This window comes from Pezoporus occidentalis, unplaced genomic scaffold (genome assembly GCF_034315485.1).
Source record: "Pezoporus occidentalis ecotype Australia unplaced genomic scaffold, CSIRO_AGI_Poc_V1 ctg19, whole genome shotgun sequence".
NCBI classification, from domain to species: domain Eukaryota; kingdom Metazoa; phylum Chordata; class Aves; order Psittaciformes; family Psittacidae; genus Pezoporus; species Pezoporus occidentalis.
The window spans coordinates 3,364,989-3,384,220 of NW_026913748.1; the positions used below are offsets into that span (position 1 = coordinate 3,364,989).

The 19,232-nt window shown below is 46.8% G+C and overlaps 1 protein-coding gene across 1 annotated transcript in view; it reads left to right on the forward strand.

Annotated features, from left to right (window-relative positions):
* Positions 1–575: 575 nt before the first annotated feature.
* The window catches only part of CREB3L2 (cAMP responsive element binding protein 3 like 2), a 74,707-nt gene continuing 56,050 nt past the window's right edge, over positions 576–19,232 (forward strand). The window contains exon 1 of the mRNA XM_062616477.1: positions 576–870. Coding sequence (XP_062472461.1) covers positions 763–870 — 108 coding nt within the window. The 5' untranslated portion in view covers positions 576–762. The remainder of the gene's footprint in view (positions 871–19,232) is intronic.

The window sequence follows — 19,232 nt, forward strand, 5'->3', positions numbered from 1 at the left end:
AGGGACTGAGGGGCTGCCTGTGGTTGCCCCGGCCGCTTAGCCTGAACGCTCTCCTGAGGCCGTGGACAGGCCCCGGCTGGCCTCGCTCACTCATAGTGGAGCCTCTGCTCCCTCCCGTGGGCAGGAAACCCCTGCCTCTGACCGGCGGGGGGGGGGAAGCTGACGGATGCCTGAGCAGAGACCACAGGCTCCCAGGCGGAGCCGAGCCCTGCCCGACCCTCCTGGCCCTCACACCACCAGAGGCGGATGGGCGGTGCGGAGCGCGGCAGCAGCAGTCTTGTCGCTGTCTCATTGGCTGGCGCGCCTGCCGCTCCCGGTGCCCCATTGGCAGGGCGGGCCACGCGGGTCTCCCTCCCGCTGCCGTGACGCGCCTAGGGAGCTCCCGCCCACATTCCACAGCTGGAGCTGTGCGGGGGCCGAGCGCCGATTGGGGCGCGGCCCGCCGGTCAGCCGCGCTCCTTGCCCTCGATTGGCGGCCTCGGCGGCGGGGGCGTGGTCAGGCGTGGGCGTGGCGTTGGCGCGGGGCGGTGGGGGCGCGGCGCGCAGCTGGCGGGGTGACCCCCCCGCCCGCCCCGTGTCCGCACACTCCCGGCGGGGACGCGGCGCGGTGTGAGCGTGGCTCTGCGGCCCATGGGAGTGGGTGGCTCGGTGTGAGCCGGTCCGCCGCGGGTGGGCGTGCAAGGGTCAGGCGGTGTGTGTGTGTGTGTGTGGGGAGGTGGTGGTGGATCGGCAGGCGGGGGTGTCCCGTTGCTGGCGGCCGCCATGGAGGTGTGCGAGAGCGGCGGGGAGCAGCCGCAGCTGCTGCACTGGGACCGCAAGCTGAGCGAGCTGTGCGAGCCCGCCGACCCCGACACCCTGCTGTGCCACACGGTGAGGAGCGGCGGGCGGGAGGCGTCTCCGGCCGGGCAGCGCCCCCAGGAGCCGCGGGGAGGGCGGGATGGGGCGGCCGAGACGCCCCCTGCTTTTCGGGGCGCCGTGGCGAGGGTCGTGCTGGCCGCCCTCGGCCTCCCCTGAGGCGGGTGGGGTGTCCCAGTGGGAGCGGGAGTCGCGGTGCGGAGGCCAGGAGGTGCTCGCCCGCAGCCTCTCCGCGTGCCCCTGGGCCCGGTGTCCCCCGGGGGAGCGAGGTATTGCCGGGTAGGCGCTGGGGCCGTGGCTCTCTCTGTCTGTGCCGGTGTCACAGGTCCCTCCCTCCGTGCGCAGCGCTGGTGGCTCCGGTCGGGGTCTCCAGGCTTTCGCTCCTTGCCCCCTGCCCGGGCCTCGCCGCCTCTCTGGGGCCGGTAGCCCTTAATCCTAGCCTGGGCCCCACTTCCCTTGCGACACCGCCGGCTTCTCCCGGGATCCCCTCGGGAGTCTTCTCCTCCAAAGCGAGACTGTCCCGGCACCGTCCCGCTGCCTGGTGTCCCCAGCGCAGGAAGGAAGTAACAGAAGTTTTGGTGATTATTTTTGTTTGTTTGTTTTGGCTGCAGTCCGCATAGTTGGGATAATCCCATGCAAATGCGTCCTGTTATCTCCGCTCTGTTGTTTCTTTGTGAATCCGGAGGCTTTTTGGAAGCACAGAGATACATTATACAGATGTGCAGCCACAAATCCTAAGTGGAAGTGAGCTGGACCGCTTTGGGACAGCGTGCATAGAAGGCTCCTCTAGTCCGCCGCTTGTGCAGAGCAGAGGGCAGTCCAGCTTGGCGCAATTGTCAAGCTGGTACTCGAATGAAGACCCAGTGTAACATGGTGGTGGTGACTAGCATGTGGCAGGGTGCCTTGGGAAAGGTGCTAGATCAGGCTCTGCGTTTCTTCCTTGTACCTAAGAGAGCGATGTGTAAATATCACCTTACAGAGAGGGACTGACCCAGCTGTTCTCGTGGGAGGAGGGGTGATTCCAGAGAGTGATGTGCCGTGAGGCACCATGCTGGCGCTGTGTGGAGATGTCAGTGTTAAGTCTTGAAAGGCAACCAAGGAAAATCTTACTTGTGTGCGGTGCACAGTGGCCTCGCTGATCCGGGATCGTGTCCGGCACAAGCTCCAGGCTCGTTTCAGCAGGAAGCAAGCCTGCTGCACATGTGACCGTTTATAAATATTGTTTGGCTTCCTTGTCTTTGAAAGTGCTTGGGATACTTGCGCAATGTGTATCTTCTGGTAGATCTGTGGAAAAGCAATCATGCATGATGGTGGGTTGTCTTGTTGGGTTTCTTTAAAAAGCAAACAGGAGCATTTAAACTCTTCCTTCAAACAGCTTGTTTCTTGTGTTTGTTTTTTTCTTTACCATGACGGAGACTTTAACAAGGGGAAAGCTGTGAATGAAAGGAGAGGCTCTTCGGAGATTTTACAGTTGTGCTGGAATACTTCCTCCTGCTTTGGATCCCTGCGATGAGAATGGAGTTGCCACTCTCTTTTCTTATTTAGTGTTCTCATATTTTTTTAATTAGTGCCCTGAAGGGGATCTTGCGCTTGGGCTAGATCTTGTGGCTGCAGTGACATGGATATGTGTGTTTTCTGTCCTATTTCAAGGAGCCTGGGACTTGGGCTTAAGTGTAGCCTGACAAAAAAGCCATCCTGGGTGTCGGGTGGATGGAAATGCAGTGCTTTTCCCTCTACTATTTTCACATTTTATTGGACATTTTAAACTTCAAATGCTGTGATGATGTGTGTTTTGCCAGAAGCAGTGCATAGGAGGATCTGCAGAAACTTGGGCTATGAGCCCCTTTGTTGGGAGTGACAGACTGCCCTTGATTTATTTGTGTGGTGGTGGTGTTTGTTTGTTTTTGGGGGAGTTTAAAACTTTAGGCACTTGAAGTCAAATAAAAAGGCTTTAGGGCCTTGGAAGACAAAATAATAAGTTTGAAACAAATTTATCTTTTTTGGTTGTTTTTGCAATTCTGAAAGAAGGTATCAGTAAAAAAAAATAAAAGCAGCTAAATACTGTAGATAAAGCAGTTGTAGTGAGGTATTAGGGTCTTTAGAAGGAAAAAAGAGAAGTTTTCTGGAACCTTGTCAAGTGGGACGTGATCCTGCACATGGCAGGGGTGTTGGAGCTAGATGATCGTTAAGGTCCTTTCCAACCTAAACCATTCTACGAACATTCTCGGGGGGGGGGGGAAGTACATGTTCCTGCATCCTGCAGTGTGGAGGAAAATACAGTGCTTGGTATCATGAAACACAAGTTCTCTGTTTACCTCTGTCCAAAACTTCATGGAATCATTTTCAAAAACCAAAACAAACAAACCCTCTGGATAAAACATCTGTTCTTCTCCTGGCTTATACTTTCCATCTGTGAGGACTGGTTTGACCCGGCTGCTTCTGCTGTGCTTGTAAACGTATTGCAGGATGTTTCTGAAAAGACAGATGATGTACAGATAGAACACAGGAAGGTCCCCTCGGGTGCTCACCACTGTGCTGTCATCTTCAGGGCTGAGGAACATGTGCCCTATGTCATCTTCTGTTCTTTGCCCACTTCTTAGGTGTCCCATAGCTGGATGTGCAAGGAAACTTCAGGTTGGGTTTAGGAAAGGTGCCTGGTACGGTCATGAAGCCTTGGGAGTACGAGTTGGGCTGCCAAGGGGAAAGAGGGAGAAGATGACAACTAAGGGGAGAGCTCACAAGGAGGAAGAAGGATGAGTGTCCTTTGTCAGCTGCACTCTGTGCGCAGGCAGTTGACAGTGAGAACTCTGTCAGCCAGCTGCTTTTTGTGTATCTTAAGTTACGCTTTAACCTTTTTATGACCATAAAGGCTGTTCCTGGGTCAGGTTGACTTGAAGCTAGTAGATGAGTGTGAAAGTATGCATGCACTTAAAAACTTGACCTCTGTTTTAAATCGTTCCAGCCATATTTTAAATTGTATCTTAATTACCAGGGGTGAAATCCAGCCTCCCGGGGATTTACATTTCTTTGTAGCGGCTGATGATTTCACCAGCACTCAAAGCAGTGTGAGGAGTGGTTCCCTCTCTCTGCTGATGCTCTTGGCGATGTTGTCACCTGTGATGGGAGAAAGCAGGACCTCAAGGAGCTCAGCTCTGGTGTTGGCAGGCAGCAGTACTTGAGGTGGCTCATTAACATCTTCATTGTTCATAGTAATCACCTGGATGCCAGATAGCTTTATAGCTGTGATTTTTCCAGAACGGCTTAGCTTCCCATCTAAGAAAAGGGTGAAAGGTTTCCTATAGGTGTGTTCATGGCATATGTGATCTGTCTGCATATATCATCTTCATATGCCCTGTAGGTTGTTATGATTGGGTGTCGGTAATACCATACACTGGCATTGTGCAAGGTACTGTTATTGTTATTATATGCTGCTTCTTTTTCCTGGCAGTCAAGCAGAAAGGAAGCACAAAGCCTGCCACTACCCAAAGGGAGCAAAAGTGTGGCCAGGTTACAAACTCTTCACCACCTTGCTGCTGCTCTTATTTCCCGTTACACACAGGCGGGCATGAAGTGGGAGAGCTCTGCTTGTGGTCGTGGGCCTCTGTTGGAGGTGATTGGCAGTTGTATGCAGTCCAGCTGGGACAGCATCTTCAGTGACAAATGCCAGATCTGATGCAGATGGATGTCTGACAAACACACTGTGAAATGCCAACTACCTGTCCTGTTGCTGGATGGGAGCTGACAAGCAGATGGTTCTTATGAGCTTCTGACATTTAAAACCTCCTTATTTAATATTGAGGAGGCAGGTTCTCACCCCCATTTTCATGATTATTTTAACACATTAGCTGCTGGCTGTTGCTTCCAGATGATAGCAGAATGCAGCTGAATGTCAGTGTAGCTGTGATCTTGGCATAGCAGTTATAGAACTACACCTGCCCTACAGGTACGTAGGGGCAACAGCTGGCTAATATATTTAGGACTAACTTCCCACATGTCATGTCCTGAGTGGTTAACTGGAAGATATTTCAAATGCTGAGTATCCCAAATTGCGTATTCTTTAAGGAGCCTGACTATAAAACTTGAAGCTCATATGGAAAAAGTTGAAATGCCTCAAATATCACATTGCTGATGCCATTATCCGAGTGATGTTTGAGCTCAGCAAGCCTGTTGCCATGTCACTGGTGATGCTGTGGGCAGCTCAGCTCTGGAATATAGGTGCGGCATAGGCTGGCATGAGCAGAGGAGATATTCCAGGCTTTAGCAATCAAATTACTGTCTCCCTGCAAGAGCAAAACCAGAGTGATCCACCTCTGAAGAAGGTTAGTGTTGAGTGATGGCTTGTGATAGCTTGTGATTGTCCCTCTTAAGAGGAGCTGTGGAAACATTGAGCTGGCCTTACTTCCTTGGATAAAAATCACCCATTAGAAGCCTCTGAACCTCACTGGGAGCTTGCTGTGACTCATTTCCTCTGCCACAAAAATCATGGTCGCTATTACTTTGTGTTCTGATGACTTCTGCAGAAGTGTTGCTTCTGAACAAGCTGCCAGGGATTGCCTCTATTTTTCAGAGTACGGCACTGGCAATAGTTAATTTAAACTGGTGGCAGTGCTTGATTTTTGCAGTCTGAGTGTATTTAATTAAACGTTGTGGTTACCACAGCATACATGGTTGTGGAGCTGCATGTAGCTGTCTAAAATCTGGTGTCAGTACAGCTTGATCCATTTATTGGTTTATTTTTGGGGTGGAAGATACTTCATTTATTTGAAAGTGGGGTTTGGCCTGCTGCCCTTTAAACAAGAAAGCTGAAATCTCACATTCTTTCTTCTCTATACACCTGCATATGGAGGACCAGACAACTCACTTTAGGTGAAGTATTTATAAAGTCAGTACTTCCAAGGATTTTTGACAAAATCTTCCTGTAAAGAGTGGAAATGTAAAAGTGTGATTTTTTTATTATTATTTTTATTTTAATTTTTACTAGTTATGTGCAAAGTTTGCACAAAGCAGTAGTGTTAAATTTTGAGAATTACTTTCCATATTAAAAAAACTAAAGAGGACCAGAAGTGCTGAACAGCAGAACTGGTTGTGTTCAGTGCTTTGCACTGAAAGCCACCTCCCACTTCTCTCGTTTTCTTCCCAAATTTAAGAAAACTATTCCTGCTTGCCAAGGGACATGTCAGGTACTCATAAATGGGCCTGAATGATCTACAGTTCCTCTAAAAGCTGAGATAAACGCAAGTGGGATACTTTGAAACTTTACCCTCCTATTTTCTGACAGTTAAAATTAGAAAAATGAGGGTATTGAGTTGCTGACTGGTTTCATTTGGACTGGCTGTAACTTTATAGTGAAGTGCTTGATCTGCAGCGAAGCTGAGAGCTGGGAAAAAAACTTAGTCTGTCCTGGTACTGACTTTGAAGAGTGGTAGATAAGAATAAACCTGCTTTTAATGTACAAACCCACTGTTTTTTCTCCTGACGGATGTGACTGATGTGCACTGTCCTCTGTAAATGTTTCCTTACTTCGGAAAGCCAGTCGTTAAGCGTGGAGCAGGTTGTATGCGATAGCTGTGGTAAAAGAATTCATTCACTGCCTTACCAGACAGGGTTTTCCTGTGTCTGGAGTTGTTGAACTTATCTACTGAGCCCGGGGGAAACTTGTGCTCTTTGCAAGTCTTTGTTTGCACTGTGAAGAGTCCCTTCTTTGGGATCTTTCAGAGCTGGGGGTTAAGTAAGTTTCCCATCCTGGGGTGGTGTGTGTGTGTGACTGGTGTTTTATTAAAGCAGTCTCGCTTTTTAGGATCGCCTGTGTCTGTGAAAGAGGCTGATCTGACTAGCTGCAGACCCCAGATGGGGATGTGCAGTTTGATTTGATCTTTTTGTGTTCCTTTTGCTCTCTGATGCACTCTGACTTCAGCCATAGCAGTTAAATTGCAGCTTTATGTCCTCCTCTGCCCGTCTGCCTTCGCACTTCTGCTTGTACACTGTGAGGTCGGATCATCTTTGTGCCAGCTGTGAAATAAAGCAGTAAAAATAAATATAAAAAATAAAGCAAAGAGGCCTTTGACTGATGTACCACTGGCTGTTTCTTAGTTTGTCTGAGCTTCTTGTGGCTGTCACCTATACCACCACCTGGTAAAGCCTCTTTATGTCAGAGCTGCCCGACGGATATGGGAGGGAAGTAACTACTGCAGAGTAAAAGTGCTTCAGGAGCCATTGTGCACAGCAGTACCATGTTGTGGTAACACAAGATGGTGCCCCTGGTCTTTTGGGGAGCTTGTAAGCCGCCCTTAACAGGCTTTTTTGCAGTGCTAAGCTAAAGTGGATGTGCTCAGCTTTGTTACGGCAGGAACAGGGAAATGTTGGACTCATGAGGGAGAGGGGTTTTTACTGGGGCATATAGTGACAGGACAAGGGGCAATAACTTTAAGCTGGCAGAGGGGAGATTTAGATCAGAAGTCAGGAAGAAATTCTTCACTCTGAGGGTGGTGAGACACTGGCACAGGTTGCCCGGAAAAGCTGTGGCTGCCCCATCCCTGACAGTGTTCAAGGCCAGGTTGTATGGGGCTTGGAGCAACCTGAGAGGTGTCCCTGCCTATGGCAGGGGGGGTAGAACTAGATGGTCTTTAAGGTCCCGTCCAACCCAAATCATTCTGTGAGCTAGCACCTTGTCAGCAGCACACGTCCCATGGCCCTGTTCCTGCAGAGCCTACAGACCTACCCAGGACTGCAAGGACCAAGTCACCTAGCTTATACTGTGGCTTGCTATTCATCCCTCCAAAGAGTTGCATGGTCTCTGTCACTGTGGGCTCATTTTCTTTTGGTGCCTCAGCTACCAAAGTACCCCTGAGATGCTTAGTTGTTGCTTTGCAAGTGGATAGCTGGTTCTTTGAAAGCAGCTCTCTGTCTCTGGGCAAGTTATCTTGCTGGCTTTGCACTTGCAGATAGATGTTGTTTTTTTTTGTGCTGTATTCAAATATCAGTTATCCAGCCCTGCTGTCCTTCGTATTGTCTGTACTCCTTCCTCCCTGCATTCCTAAAAGCTGTTTTCCAATCACTTTGTAATACTTGGTTTAAATATCCATCATCTGTTTCCTCTGTCTTGGGTTGCTTCTCTCCCTTCTGGAGAAGGATCATCTTGTGGGCGAGACTTTAGCAATTATTGATAGCCAGTCAGATAGGGTGACTAACCTAGCTCAGTGGCATTTTTCACAGACCATATTGGCTGCTTACCCTGATCTTATGTGGCCCTCCCTTTAACTCCTCCGGTTACCAAGAGCAGCTTTCCTTTTTTTCCAAGGGAGATGGGTTCTGAGTGGGCACCTGAAGGGCTTTCTCACAGTAGAGCTCTACATCTAGTTTTTCAGGGAGGGCACTTTTCTGCTCCCTGTTCATCTCTCTGAATTATGGGTATGAGGAATCACTACTATCTGGATGCCCTTTGGCTGTGTATTTTTTCTGGGTTACAAGACCTGAACAGTGCGGTTCTGCACCTAGTTTAACCGCAGGCTGTTATGGTAGCTGCTGGGGAGCTCATCCAGTTAAATGACTTTCATGCCAAGAAATAAGCTTTCAAGGGGTATCAGTTCCCTGACACAGCTTACCCTGTAGCAGCCCAGGTTCTGGTGCTGATATTGGGAGGGCAGGAAATAATGTTTGGCTGGGAAAGGCCTTGTGGAACTGCTTTGTGGGCTAAAGTGGGAATAGTAGACTGGGTAGCTTTGTGGGTTGTGCGTAGATGTAATCCTGATGTGTGTATGTGTGTGTTTGATGCCAGTGGACAATGCTTTGGATATCTCAAAAGAAAGGGGATTACCTAGAGGAGGCAGTTGTTCAAAGATCAGTAGGAAAAAGGGTTGTTTGAGAGTAATGTGGATGTGTAGCAAAGAAATGGACAGACCCAAAGTTCAAAGAAGCACTCATGTTGGATCCAGTCAATGGTACTGCCACCCCTCCGTGGTGCTGAGTGTTAGTGAAAAGTGGAGGCTGTCTTGAAAGCTAAATTGTTTGTCTTGTATAAAAGTGACAGAAACAGAGTGCAAAAATTAATCTCGGCTTAGGGCCACAATTTTACTGGCAAATCTATTACCCTTTCACCTCATTTAAGCGAGTAATAGGCAGTAAAGAAGTCAGGGCAAAAATGGTGAGGTCTAATAAGGCATAGCAGATGCCCTTAAATAAGGGCATTGCATCCACTGTCTCCAGACTGAGTTGCCAAGCTCGTCATAGCAGGAGTTGTCATTCTCTCTGTCTGTGAGCTGTCAAACGTAGCTTGTGACTGCAGAAGAGTCACTGAATTGAGTTGCATCAGTACTAAATGTGTGCAGGAAAGATATAAATGCTGTATCAAATAAGGAATGCTCCCTGTCATGAGGGTAACCTGGCAAGCAGGGAAGGCAATGTGAGAAAATAAGGAAAGGCTGGTTAAATGGGATAAACCTGAATTGCTAGAGCTGTGCCCATAGCTGCCTTCCATCCAAATGTGTAGCTTACTAGTGCCAGTGACCTCTCTGTGCCTTCGCTGTGTCTTAGAAACTACTTACTTTTTTTTTCTGCCATCTGCTGCTAACTGGCTTTCAATCTTCTGTACGTGATCTGGCTCTGCTGTGGTGACAAGCAAAAATCCAATGGAAAAATGTGACACCCACTTCATCTCTTTCCTCTCTGCCAAGGCAAAACATTTCCCTGCGGCTGTGCTTCGTCCCTCCACACAATCTGTTAGTCATATGGGGTGAGAAACAGAGACGAGGATGATCTGATAACCTCTTAGACCTCTGGATAGGCACCTGAAGGAGCTTCAGGCTTCCTTCCTTGTGAAATCTGTTGTGTCCTGAGCAGAGCTGCAGGGGGGAAGTGTACTGGTGTTGGTGGAGGCTTCTCCCTTATAGCACGGGGGCAAAAAGCAATATTGCTAATGTGCTTTAGCGGCTCACCTGGAGCTGCATTTGCTGGGCACCCGCCTCTTCTGCAGCTCTGCCAGGACAAACCCTGGCTATTTAGTGACACCCTGGAGCATCATCTTCCAGCTTTTGCTGGAGTTGGGGTTGTCTGCAGAGGTAAGGTGTGCGCTCCCTTGTGTGAGATATGCAAACCTCCAAAAGAGAGGTCACTTGCCCTTTTTCTGCACTGAAGACATTAAGTGCTGCCCCTCATTTTGGATGCAAGCAGGGTCTTCAGCTGTGGCAAAATGCTTTTAAGCATATGGTGTCTTGTGAAACAAGGATGTTTTTAAGACATGACTGGATAAAGCCCCAAGTTACCTGGTCTGAGCTTAGCACTGACCATGCTTGGGCAGGAGGCTGGGCTAGAGACCACCTGAGCTGCCTTCCAGCTGGAGCTGTGCTGTGGTTCCTTCCACAACAGTCCTGGACCCGACCTTGCTCTGGTTTAGATACGGCATTGCTAGTCAGTGATCTGATCCCTGAGTTTTTCAGGTCCTTGTTACACTACCAAGTGATTGAGGCCACCTGGTTTTGCTGATTTTTGTTAGAAAACTGTTGTTTCTGATGACCATAGTTTCACAAAAGCAATGTTCTGGTTTGGATTTACTGAAATGGGCAGAAGGAAAACTGAACTGAGTTCCAGCTGTCCTGGACAGATGCTTGTTTCTGTGTGTACATTTTCCTTCTTTGCAGCACACATGATGTGCAGAGTGGTGTGCTGGACTTGCGGTTTGGTTATGCACCCATAATTTTGTTCCGGATTTTCCTGATAAAATTCTGGGAACCTTACCTGCTTGCTCTTCTGCTATATGACAGGACCATATAAGAGCCTACACCATTTGTGTCAAGGCTGTTTGTCATTATGCAACCTCAAGTCTAGAAGGTCTGGCTATTACCTGTTCTAATTCCTTTTTGTGGCTAGTCCTGAAACTGTAGGTGTGGGATGAGACCACCCTGTGTAGTAGATTGTGTGGCTAGCTTAGAGGTTTATAAGACTTAAAACCTGGAAAATAGCCAACAAAAAAAATCAAACACCCCAAGCCCTGAATACCAAGCAGGTCTTTGTTCCTCCACCCCTGCACAAGGGGAAGCTTATCCCAAGGCTGCTTTTTTCCCTGGTCTCCTTATATTTCTTCTGTTGGCCTCAGTAATCTGCTTGCAATGTTCTGATTTTGTGGGGGTTATCTGAAAACATGCGTATTCTCATTTTTGGAGCTTGTATTACCCACAGAAGAGATTTGTGTGAGTAGAACCAAAACTCAAGAGCAGTAAATTGCTGAGCTGCTCCTGCAGCTTTTCTCGCTGTGAAAGTGATGTGACTGTTGCCTTTGGGGAAAGCTTGTGTTAATAATGGTCAGGATGAGATTCTTCAGGAAGGACCAAGTCTAAGAAGGTCATTATTTCTTGCAGCCAGATACCTGGCTTTTTGGATCTGTCCTGGCTAGCAAAGGATGAAGGCTGAGGAAAATATGATGTCTAAGCTGTCTGCTTTCATACCTCCTAATAAGAAGCAGTGGCTGACTTTCTGCAAAACATCTGCCTTTCTCATCACGGGTGTAGCTGGCCTAGTCATTAGCACTGACGGTATGTCTTGCTCCAGCTCCTCAGTGCCGCAGCTCCTTTCTCCTCCTCCCCTCCAGCGTCCATCCGCCCCGCACAGCTGCGTGTGTGATTCAGTGTTGTGACTGGTGTGTTTGGGACAGGCTGGGAAGCTGTGTTTTTCAGAGGAAAGCCATAAAGCATAGACTTGCTTTTGCTTGGTTTTTCTTTTCGAAAGAAGAAAACTGCGCTGACTCTGCTTACAGTCTCTGATGCCTCCCTGGTGAAATGCTCCCTGGTGAAATGCTGTGGGGACTGAGGGCTCTCAAGGGATGCCTGTTCTCACTGGCTCTGGGCCATCTGCCATTCCTCTCATCGGAAATCATTTCTCACATCCCTCTCCAGACCAATGCTTGCATGTCTGCCTGCTCCCTTCCCTCCCAGCACCCTTGAAGGAGCCAAAGCTGAGACTTGCTGGGAAGCTCCTGCCCAAGGTTATCAAATCAGTAACAACAGTTCTCCAGTCATCTGGGGAATGCAGAAGCAGGGGGATGCAGAAGGGCTCCAGATGTGCGAGGGTGCTGTGCTGCAATCCTGCCCTTGGGGTGCTCAGCTGACTTCTCCCATTGGCAGGTGGAAGGCATGGCTGAGCAGGACTCCTTGGATAAACAGGCATGGCAGAAATGAGCTTTGGTGTTATTTTTAAGGCATGAGCTTTCTGAATGCAAAACTTGTCTCTTCGTGCCTTGGTGCTCTTGCAGTTCTGTTTCTATTTGCCTGGTTTGCATCTCATGGCTTTCAGTGGATACTGTCACTTACAAGAAGGACTAAAAGAGAAAGAAAAGTCCTATTTTTGTACTCGCCCAGGGTGACTTGTGACTTCTCATTCAGCTGTACTAATTCAGCTGAATTCCTATTGCCTATTATCTTTCTCTGCTGAAAAAACACAGTAGGGAGTCTACTCTGGGACTTAGGAATGTTTCTCCATTGCTGTTGCTTGTTTGTTGGGTTGTTAGAAATACGTTGCAAAACTACAGGGGAAAGATGGACTTAATTTGTGTTGATGTTTTCCTTTTTTCTCAACTACAAATACGTCTGCAACATCAAAACTTGCAAAAAAATGGCACTGACCTGGAAAACTGTGCAGTAAATGTCTTGTGTTTTTTCCTAAAAAGAAAATAAAATTGAAGTCATTTCATGTCTACAGCATCCTTTTTAGCTTTCATGAGAAAGGTCTGGAAGAGAGGCATACAGACAGCCCTCTCCTCAGTTCCTTGTTTGTAACAGCTTTCTGGAAAGATTAGTTGGGAATGAGAAATCTTACTTGCTTTTAAGGTGTGGCTTGGGTGTTTAAGAGGGGCATTATATGATATGGTAGCTGGGATGAAGCTACTGGAACTACAAGGAACTTCTGGACTTTCTTTTTGTTTCAAATTTGCAGGTATTTGAGGGGAAAAGGGAGGTTGGAGATACAAGCATGAAATGAGAATCTGCAGAAACTTGCACTGCTGAAGGCCAAGGGAAGAGACAATTGAAGTTAGTGCAGAAAGCTGTAAAGTCAGTGTGTCAGAGGAGCCAGGGTTGTGACTGGGGATGGCCAAGTAACTGCACCACTGCCCCTGCAGTGATTAAAGTGTTGAAAAAGTATGGTTTGGGGAGATGCATGGAAACCTGGGGCTTGTAGATGTCATTATGCTATAGTTTGTCTGTGGGCTTTTGAGCCTTGATGCCAGGATATCTGAGAGAGACAGGCTAATTTGAGAGAATTCAGAGAACAACAGTAGAAGTAAGTGGTTGAAATAGCAGGTTTATGAGGAAGGATTAAAAACCTTAAATACGTATTGCTTTGACAGGTGTTTGGAAGAGGATGTGGAAGTGATATGATCAAAACAGTTTATGCTAAGCTTACATTAATATTATGGAAACTTCGTTCTCAGTTTCGTATGATGTATATAATATAATTTTCAGTATCAGTACCAGAATAGAGAGTCTGTGAAAACTTTGGTTACAGCTGTGGCTCTCATAACACATTGATAATGAATATTGTTGTACCCACAGCAAGATCCTTTAGAGCTTTGTGCTTGGAATAAAATTATCATGCAGGGGATTATGAATCTTAAGCTATCATTATGCTATTCTTCTTTTAAACTGCTAATGTCCTCTGAAAATACCTTTTCTCATTTTGCCCAAAGTAATACCTACAAATTAGAGAGGAGTAAAAAAGAGTGAGTGTGAAGTAGGGAGGAGCTGATGATGATCAGCTAGGACTATCCAAGGGGAAAAGATGATATTGGCAAACATACAAGTAGAAATGGGACTTTTTTTAAATGGTGTAGTGTGAGAATTAACTATTGCCAGTAATCAGGTTACAAAACGTCTTGGAACCAACGAATCTGGGTAACTGGAAATCCAGATAGGCTGAAAGGTCCCAAAGGAGAAGTTTGGCTTGTTGACACTGATTTTTGTTGGGTCATGACATCATGAAAACATAAAATTGATTAAGAAAGAGTAAAGGGAGGAAATAAAAACTGTGCACTGGAGATCCTGGAACCAAACATATTTAAGGATACATGGAATCTTGCAGGATTCAGTATTTAGAGTGGAAGGATACAAATATGATTTAACTCTGGAAGGTAGGATTTTATGAAAAGCAGTATAATTGGACAAATCTGATTTGATTCTGTCAGATGAAAAAGAAAATGAAGACCCTTTGCAAGTACTTGGATATTTATTTCCTTGTAGTGATTAAAAATTTATACTACAAAATGTGTGAAATTAAGTGTTTGACTCCAAGTAGTTGCTACTGGACAGTTGGTGTCAGAAGACGTTGCTTCGGTTCTGCAAAAAGATACTAGACAGGAGGCTTCTCATGGTTTTCATCCATGATCCAGAAGCAAAGTTGTGTGTCTAAGAACAAAAAATATGTCTGTGTCTATGGTACAGGTGAATGCGTGTTTTGGAATCAGAACTTGGGGAAAATGGTCTAGAGTTCAGAGTAGACGAATGGCTCTGTGTGCTCTGTTAAGGTGATTCTGAAGGAAAAATACTTTTTTTTTGAAAATTCATGTTAGAACTGGAAAGCATAACAACATTAACAACAACAAAAGCTAAAAATACACTTGAGTTGGGGAAAAATGCTCATTTCTCAATCTTTGAAGCACACCCATGTTCTGTTCTAGCAGTTATATTTCAACAGAGGACAAATTATCAGGCCCTGTAAAAGGGTACCTCAGGGAAATTGTGGACTGGGACATGTGGAAGGGTCATATTGGGAAGGTCTCATAGTCCTTTCTAGCTTTAAATGCTATAAAACGTTGTTGCTGGGCCTGTTGACTCTTTGGAGTCAACATATTCATGATCAACAAGACAGAATGTACAGAACACCCTATGTGACTCCTCTAATCTGTCCAAATGCATCACAGCATTTGGTCATTCTCCTACACTGTGTTGATTTCAGTGGAGTCTAAGCAAATGCTTTAATCTCTTCAAGCTATTTTGAACAGCTTATCTTTGTCATGACACTCCTTGGCCCATATAAAAGAGGAAAGCATATACAGCATGTGGGAAGGATAAGAAAAAGGTAGAAAAAGGCATTAGTCCTGAAATACAAGGCTACCTTTCTGTATGTTCCCTCTTGGATGTGAGTACTAAAGGCAGCCTTGTACTCCCCGTGCCTCTGTCTAGGACGGACTGGCTAATTCACATCTGATCAGTAACAGTTTGTGCAGGGTCTTCAGCCCTGGCAGGTGAAGGAGGGCAGAAGAAAGGAAGAAATGAAAGCCGTTATGGTGAGATGCGTGGAAAACCCAATAGACTGAACATACAATGAGGTGGGATGAATACCCAGACAGAAAAGGAAAGTTTAGCTCTCATTTTAAAAGTGGAACTAATTGAAGGTGGCAGCTGATACGATCCCAGTTGTACCAATGGTACCAATTTTAACCCTGATTTTTAAGAGTGGAAGATTGTTGTTGTCCCTCTGCCTCTTTCGTCACAATACTACAAGCCTGTGCTTGTCTACACCACCAGCTGGAGGAAGCTTAAAATCCATTGCCTATGGCAGTCCTTACCTTATTGACATCTCTCCAGAACTTTTGTAGCATTTTAACAAGCCAGGTAGTTTGTATGTGATGCGGGGTTGGTCTCGCTGTATTTTATATGGGACTTGTGTTTAATTTTAGCACACAGGTTGAGGCAGAGGAGAAGAGTGCCCGGGGCATTGGGGAAGGGTGAGTGATTTGTCTTCCTTAACATGCTCTGTGATTAGGTAGCTGGCAGACAGAAGACACTGCCTTAAATGTCTTCCATGGTATGGCATACCCTTCTCCGGTGGTGGTGCTGCTTTGGATTTACTTTGGAGTATGCTAGGAGGAAAATATTTTATTCAAGTATAGTGTGGACAGCAGATGTAGCTTGGAAACATGTAAAAGCTGTACTGGAAACATGCAAAAGCTGTACTGGAAACATGCAAAAGCTGTATTGGAAACGCAGTGATCGCCAGGAGAGTGCCCAGCTTCTCTAAAGCAGCATTGCTTCTCCTTTGGGCATAAAGCTCCCATAGTGCCTGTGATTGTTTTTTTTGAGGGGGGAGTGGCTGCAGTCATGAAATGACCCCTTCCTGACCTAATGCTTGACATGGGGTGCCTCCTGGAGAAGCACTGACAACAGGTCTGGCTGGGAATGAAGCTCCTCCTCAGCTTGACGGCCCTGTCAGGCTGGTTGGGCTCAGCTGGGTCTACCAGCAGAGGCTGAGGCTGCGTGTGCTGCTGCGAATCACCACTCATGCCTGTCCAAGGATGGGAGAGAGATGAGCAGTGTTGGTCCTTCAGCACCAGTTAATTACTGGAGCAGAGGGGTACTCTGTGACTGCCTTTGCCATCCTGCTGCGGAAAGATAACCTGCGGCAGTGGAGCAATAGCACAGGACATTCAATGCCTTAAACTGCTCTAAGTGCCCATAGCTTGGACATGTGCTTAACCTGTGATTGATGGACAGCAGATTTATCTTTGCAGAGCTGCCTTATCTCATTTCTGCTTGGCGTATGTAATGGAGCTGAGCTCCTTGCAGCAGTAGACGCGGCAGCACATGGTTGGCAGATTAGGAACAGATCTTTGCTTCTTGGACCTGGTGTGCCTGTACAGGAGCAGCATGGGGGGCTGCCTGCACCCCAGAAGCAGCCTCTTTGCAGTTGGACACCTGGGTTATGGACAAGACAGAACAGAAAATACAGAAATAAAAGCACAAGTGAGGTGTAAAGCTTCCCCCCCCCCCCCCCCCCATAAGAATAGTGATTTTTTTAAAGACCTTGACTTTCAAAGTACTGGTATAAGGCCTTGGAAGGCCTTCTTTTTCTATTTTCAATTTCAGTTCTTTTCCCTAACTTTTTCAATTATGTGTCCTCTCTTCCTTGAACCCTTCTAAGGCACTTTCAGGCAGGTGTCCCAAAAAACTGGATTCATGCTTCTGTGTAGGTCTCCGACAACAGGTCTGGTTTTTGAGCCATGAGGCTGCACTCCGTCAGTTTAGTCTAGCAGCAAGGGAAGAATGTGAGTCAAAGGCCCGTGGAGATAATCCAGAGTGAATGAGCACATGCCAGAGAAAATCTGGATCAAGTAGGGGTGGGAAGAAACCTGGCGACAAATGGGACAAGGAAGTGTAATGAGTTGTGTGCAGGCCAAGCTGTGACTTCAGTGGCCTGCAATACGTACCAAAGAGAAATGGCTGTTCAGGACTGCTGGGAAATGGCTCTGTGGCTATCTAAAATGTGTCCATGAAATGCATTGCTTCAGAGCTCTTGCTTTAAGCAGGGATATTTGAATGATCTTGGACTTGAGTGTGTTTTTGGCCATGACAATTTGTACCCATACGGGTGCTGATCTCTTCCTCTGTACTTTGGAGGGGAGAGGGGCCTGGTGTGGAAATAGCCCTGAGGTTACATATAGGCTGGTGCAGCGTTTCGTAGCAGCAGGGAGAAAGCAGCTGTTACGGTTTTCTTCTAGTCTTTAGACAGATAGTCAAAGATTTCTGTCAAGTACAAGGGCACAATTAACGTAACCAGCGCTTTCAGGCTCCTAACCACAGCTCTCAGCAGTCCCATCTGTGACCCACAGAGACACCCAAGCCCCAGCCATCAGTAAACATGCAGACAAAACAGTCACACTTCCCAGAACATGCTGCAAGTTAGTTTAGCTGGGGACCCAGCAAAGACTCAGTTCCTTGAGCAGCATCCTCTCTTTCTTCCTGGCTTGGTTTGAGGGGGGGTGCCTGTGTTACATCACTCCTCTGAGCCTCTTCTTGGAAGCTCCGTGCAAACCCGCCTGTTTCCAGTTAGTGACACAGTGCTTCAGGAGGCTGAGCCAAGCCAAACAGGGATGTTCCTGCTTAGAGAGTGAACGGTGAGGCCTTTAAACTAGGACCTTATGGGCAGTGTACTGACAGGCAGTTTGTTTAAATGTTCAACAACCATGTTAACTTCTCACAGTCTTCTTTTTAGGAAATAATTTTTCTATCCTGGTGGTGTTCATTTGAAGGAGAAAAAAAACAGCGTTGGGGTTAGGGGGGAGACGAGGGAAGGAGAGAGTTTTTTCCATCCCTCTCTGACAGTGAGGGAAAACAAGGTTATAAAATGTTATCCTTCACAATTTTATGTGAGGAGCAGCTCTGCCCCATTAGTGTACTTTCTCCAGTATTATCTAGTGCTCAGTCTCTCAAACTGGTGGACAGGCTCATGTGAAAGGGCACTGTGTAACAACTCAGGGGAGTAAAAAGGGCTTCTAGTATTTTATTGGGAAATGATATAGCTGTAGGATTTGTTAAGGGGGTCCAGGGAAGGGCAGAGAGAAGTAGAAGAGCATCAGAGAAATGCGTGTTATTTGAGCTAACACCTGTCCTAGAAGTTGTACAGCGCAGGAAGATGGTCAAGGCAGACGGGTGTTGCTTCTGCTCCCTACCTTGCCGGTAGACAAGGTAGGGACAAAGTAATGTTGAAATGCTGTAGTTTATATAACTTTAAGAAATTTTGGAAGCTGTAAGTGGAAGGTGCATCTTTTGCTTCGTTATGGTGATGTGTAGCAATAAGGGAAGGTGAAGATCTTGCTCATTAATACTGTGAAATTTTGCTAGATAGATGTGTATGTGAAGAAGAAAACATGGAACCATGAAATATTTTGCAGTCTACCTTGCATATGCAGTGCCTAAAATGTGACTTATTAACTGTTTATTAAAATAATTCCTTTTATGATTTTATGGTTGTTTCCAACCAGCTCTAATCCTACAGTGAGCTTGAACAACACAGGAATTACACTGCTGTTGAACCAAAGATGCTATCCAGGTGGCTTGTTCTATTTGCTAGGCATTGCTCCTTATACAGGAGCCACAGATTTAATACCTTGTGGCAGGGCTGGAGCACTAACACTGCTGCAGTGGTGGCATCCCAGCTTGTCACACTGTGTAAATAGGGAGGGAGGGAGGGACTCGTAACTTCTGAGTACATTTGCGGTGTGGGTGGGTGGTTACAGATTCAGTGGGCTATGGGAGGGCGGCGGAGCGAATATTTTACTGCAGTTGTCACAGCTATATATGGAAGACCAGAAAAAAAATCATTGCAGTGGTCAGGCTGCTTACCAAAAGAGCCTCAGCTGAATTTTCTTTACCATTTGCTTCAGCATGTCTGGGTTGTTTCTGTAGTAAGAAGCAAGTTGGGTACTTTGTGTCTGGTTGATAGCAAACAGTCCAGAGGTGAGTAGATACTGCAATCTGAGGCTGCCCATGGTGACCATAAACAATCATAAAGCACTTTGTCACCTAGTGCAGTCTTTTCTGATGGCATTTAAGAACATTGTATGCCAGAAGCAGATGTTGTCTTCACTGGGAAGGCTTGAATAGTTGAGTACTGCTTAG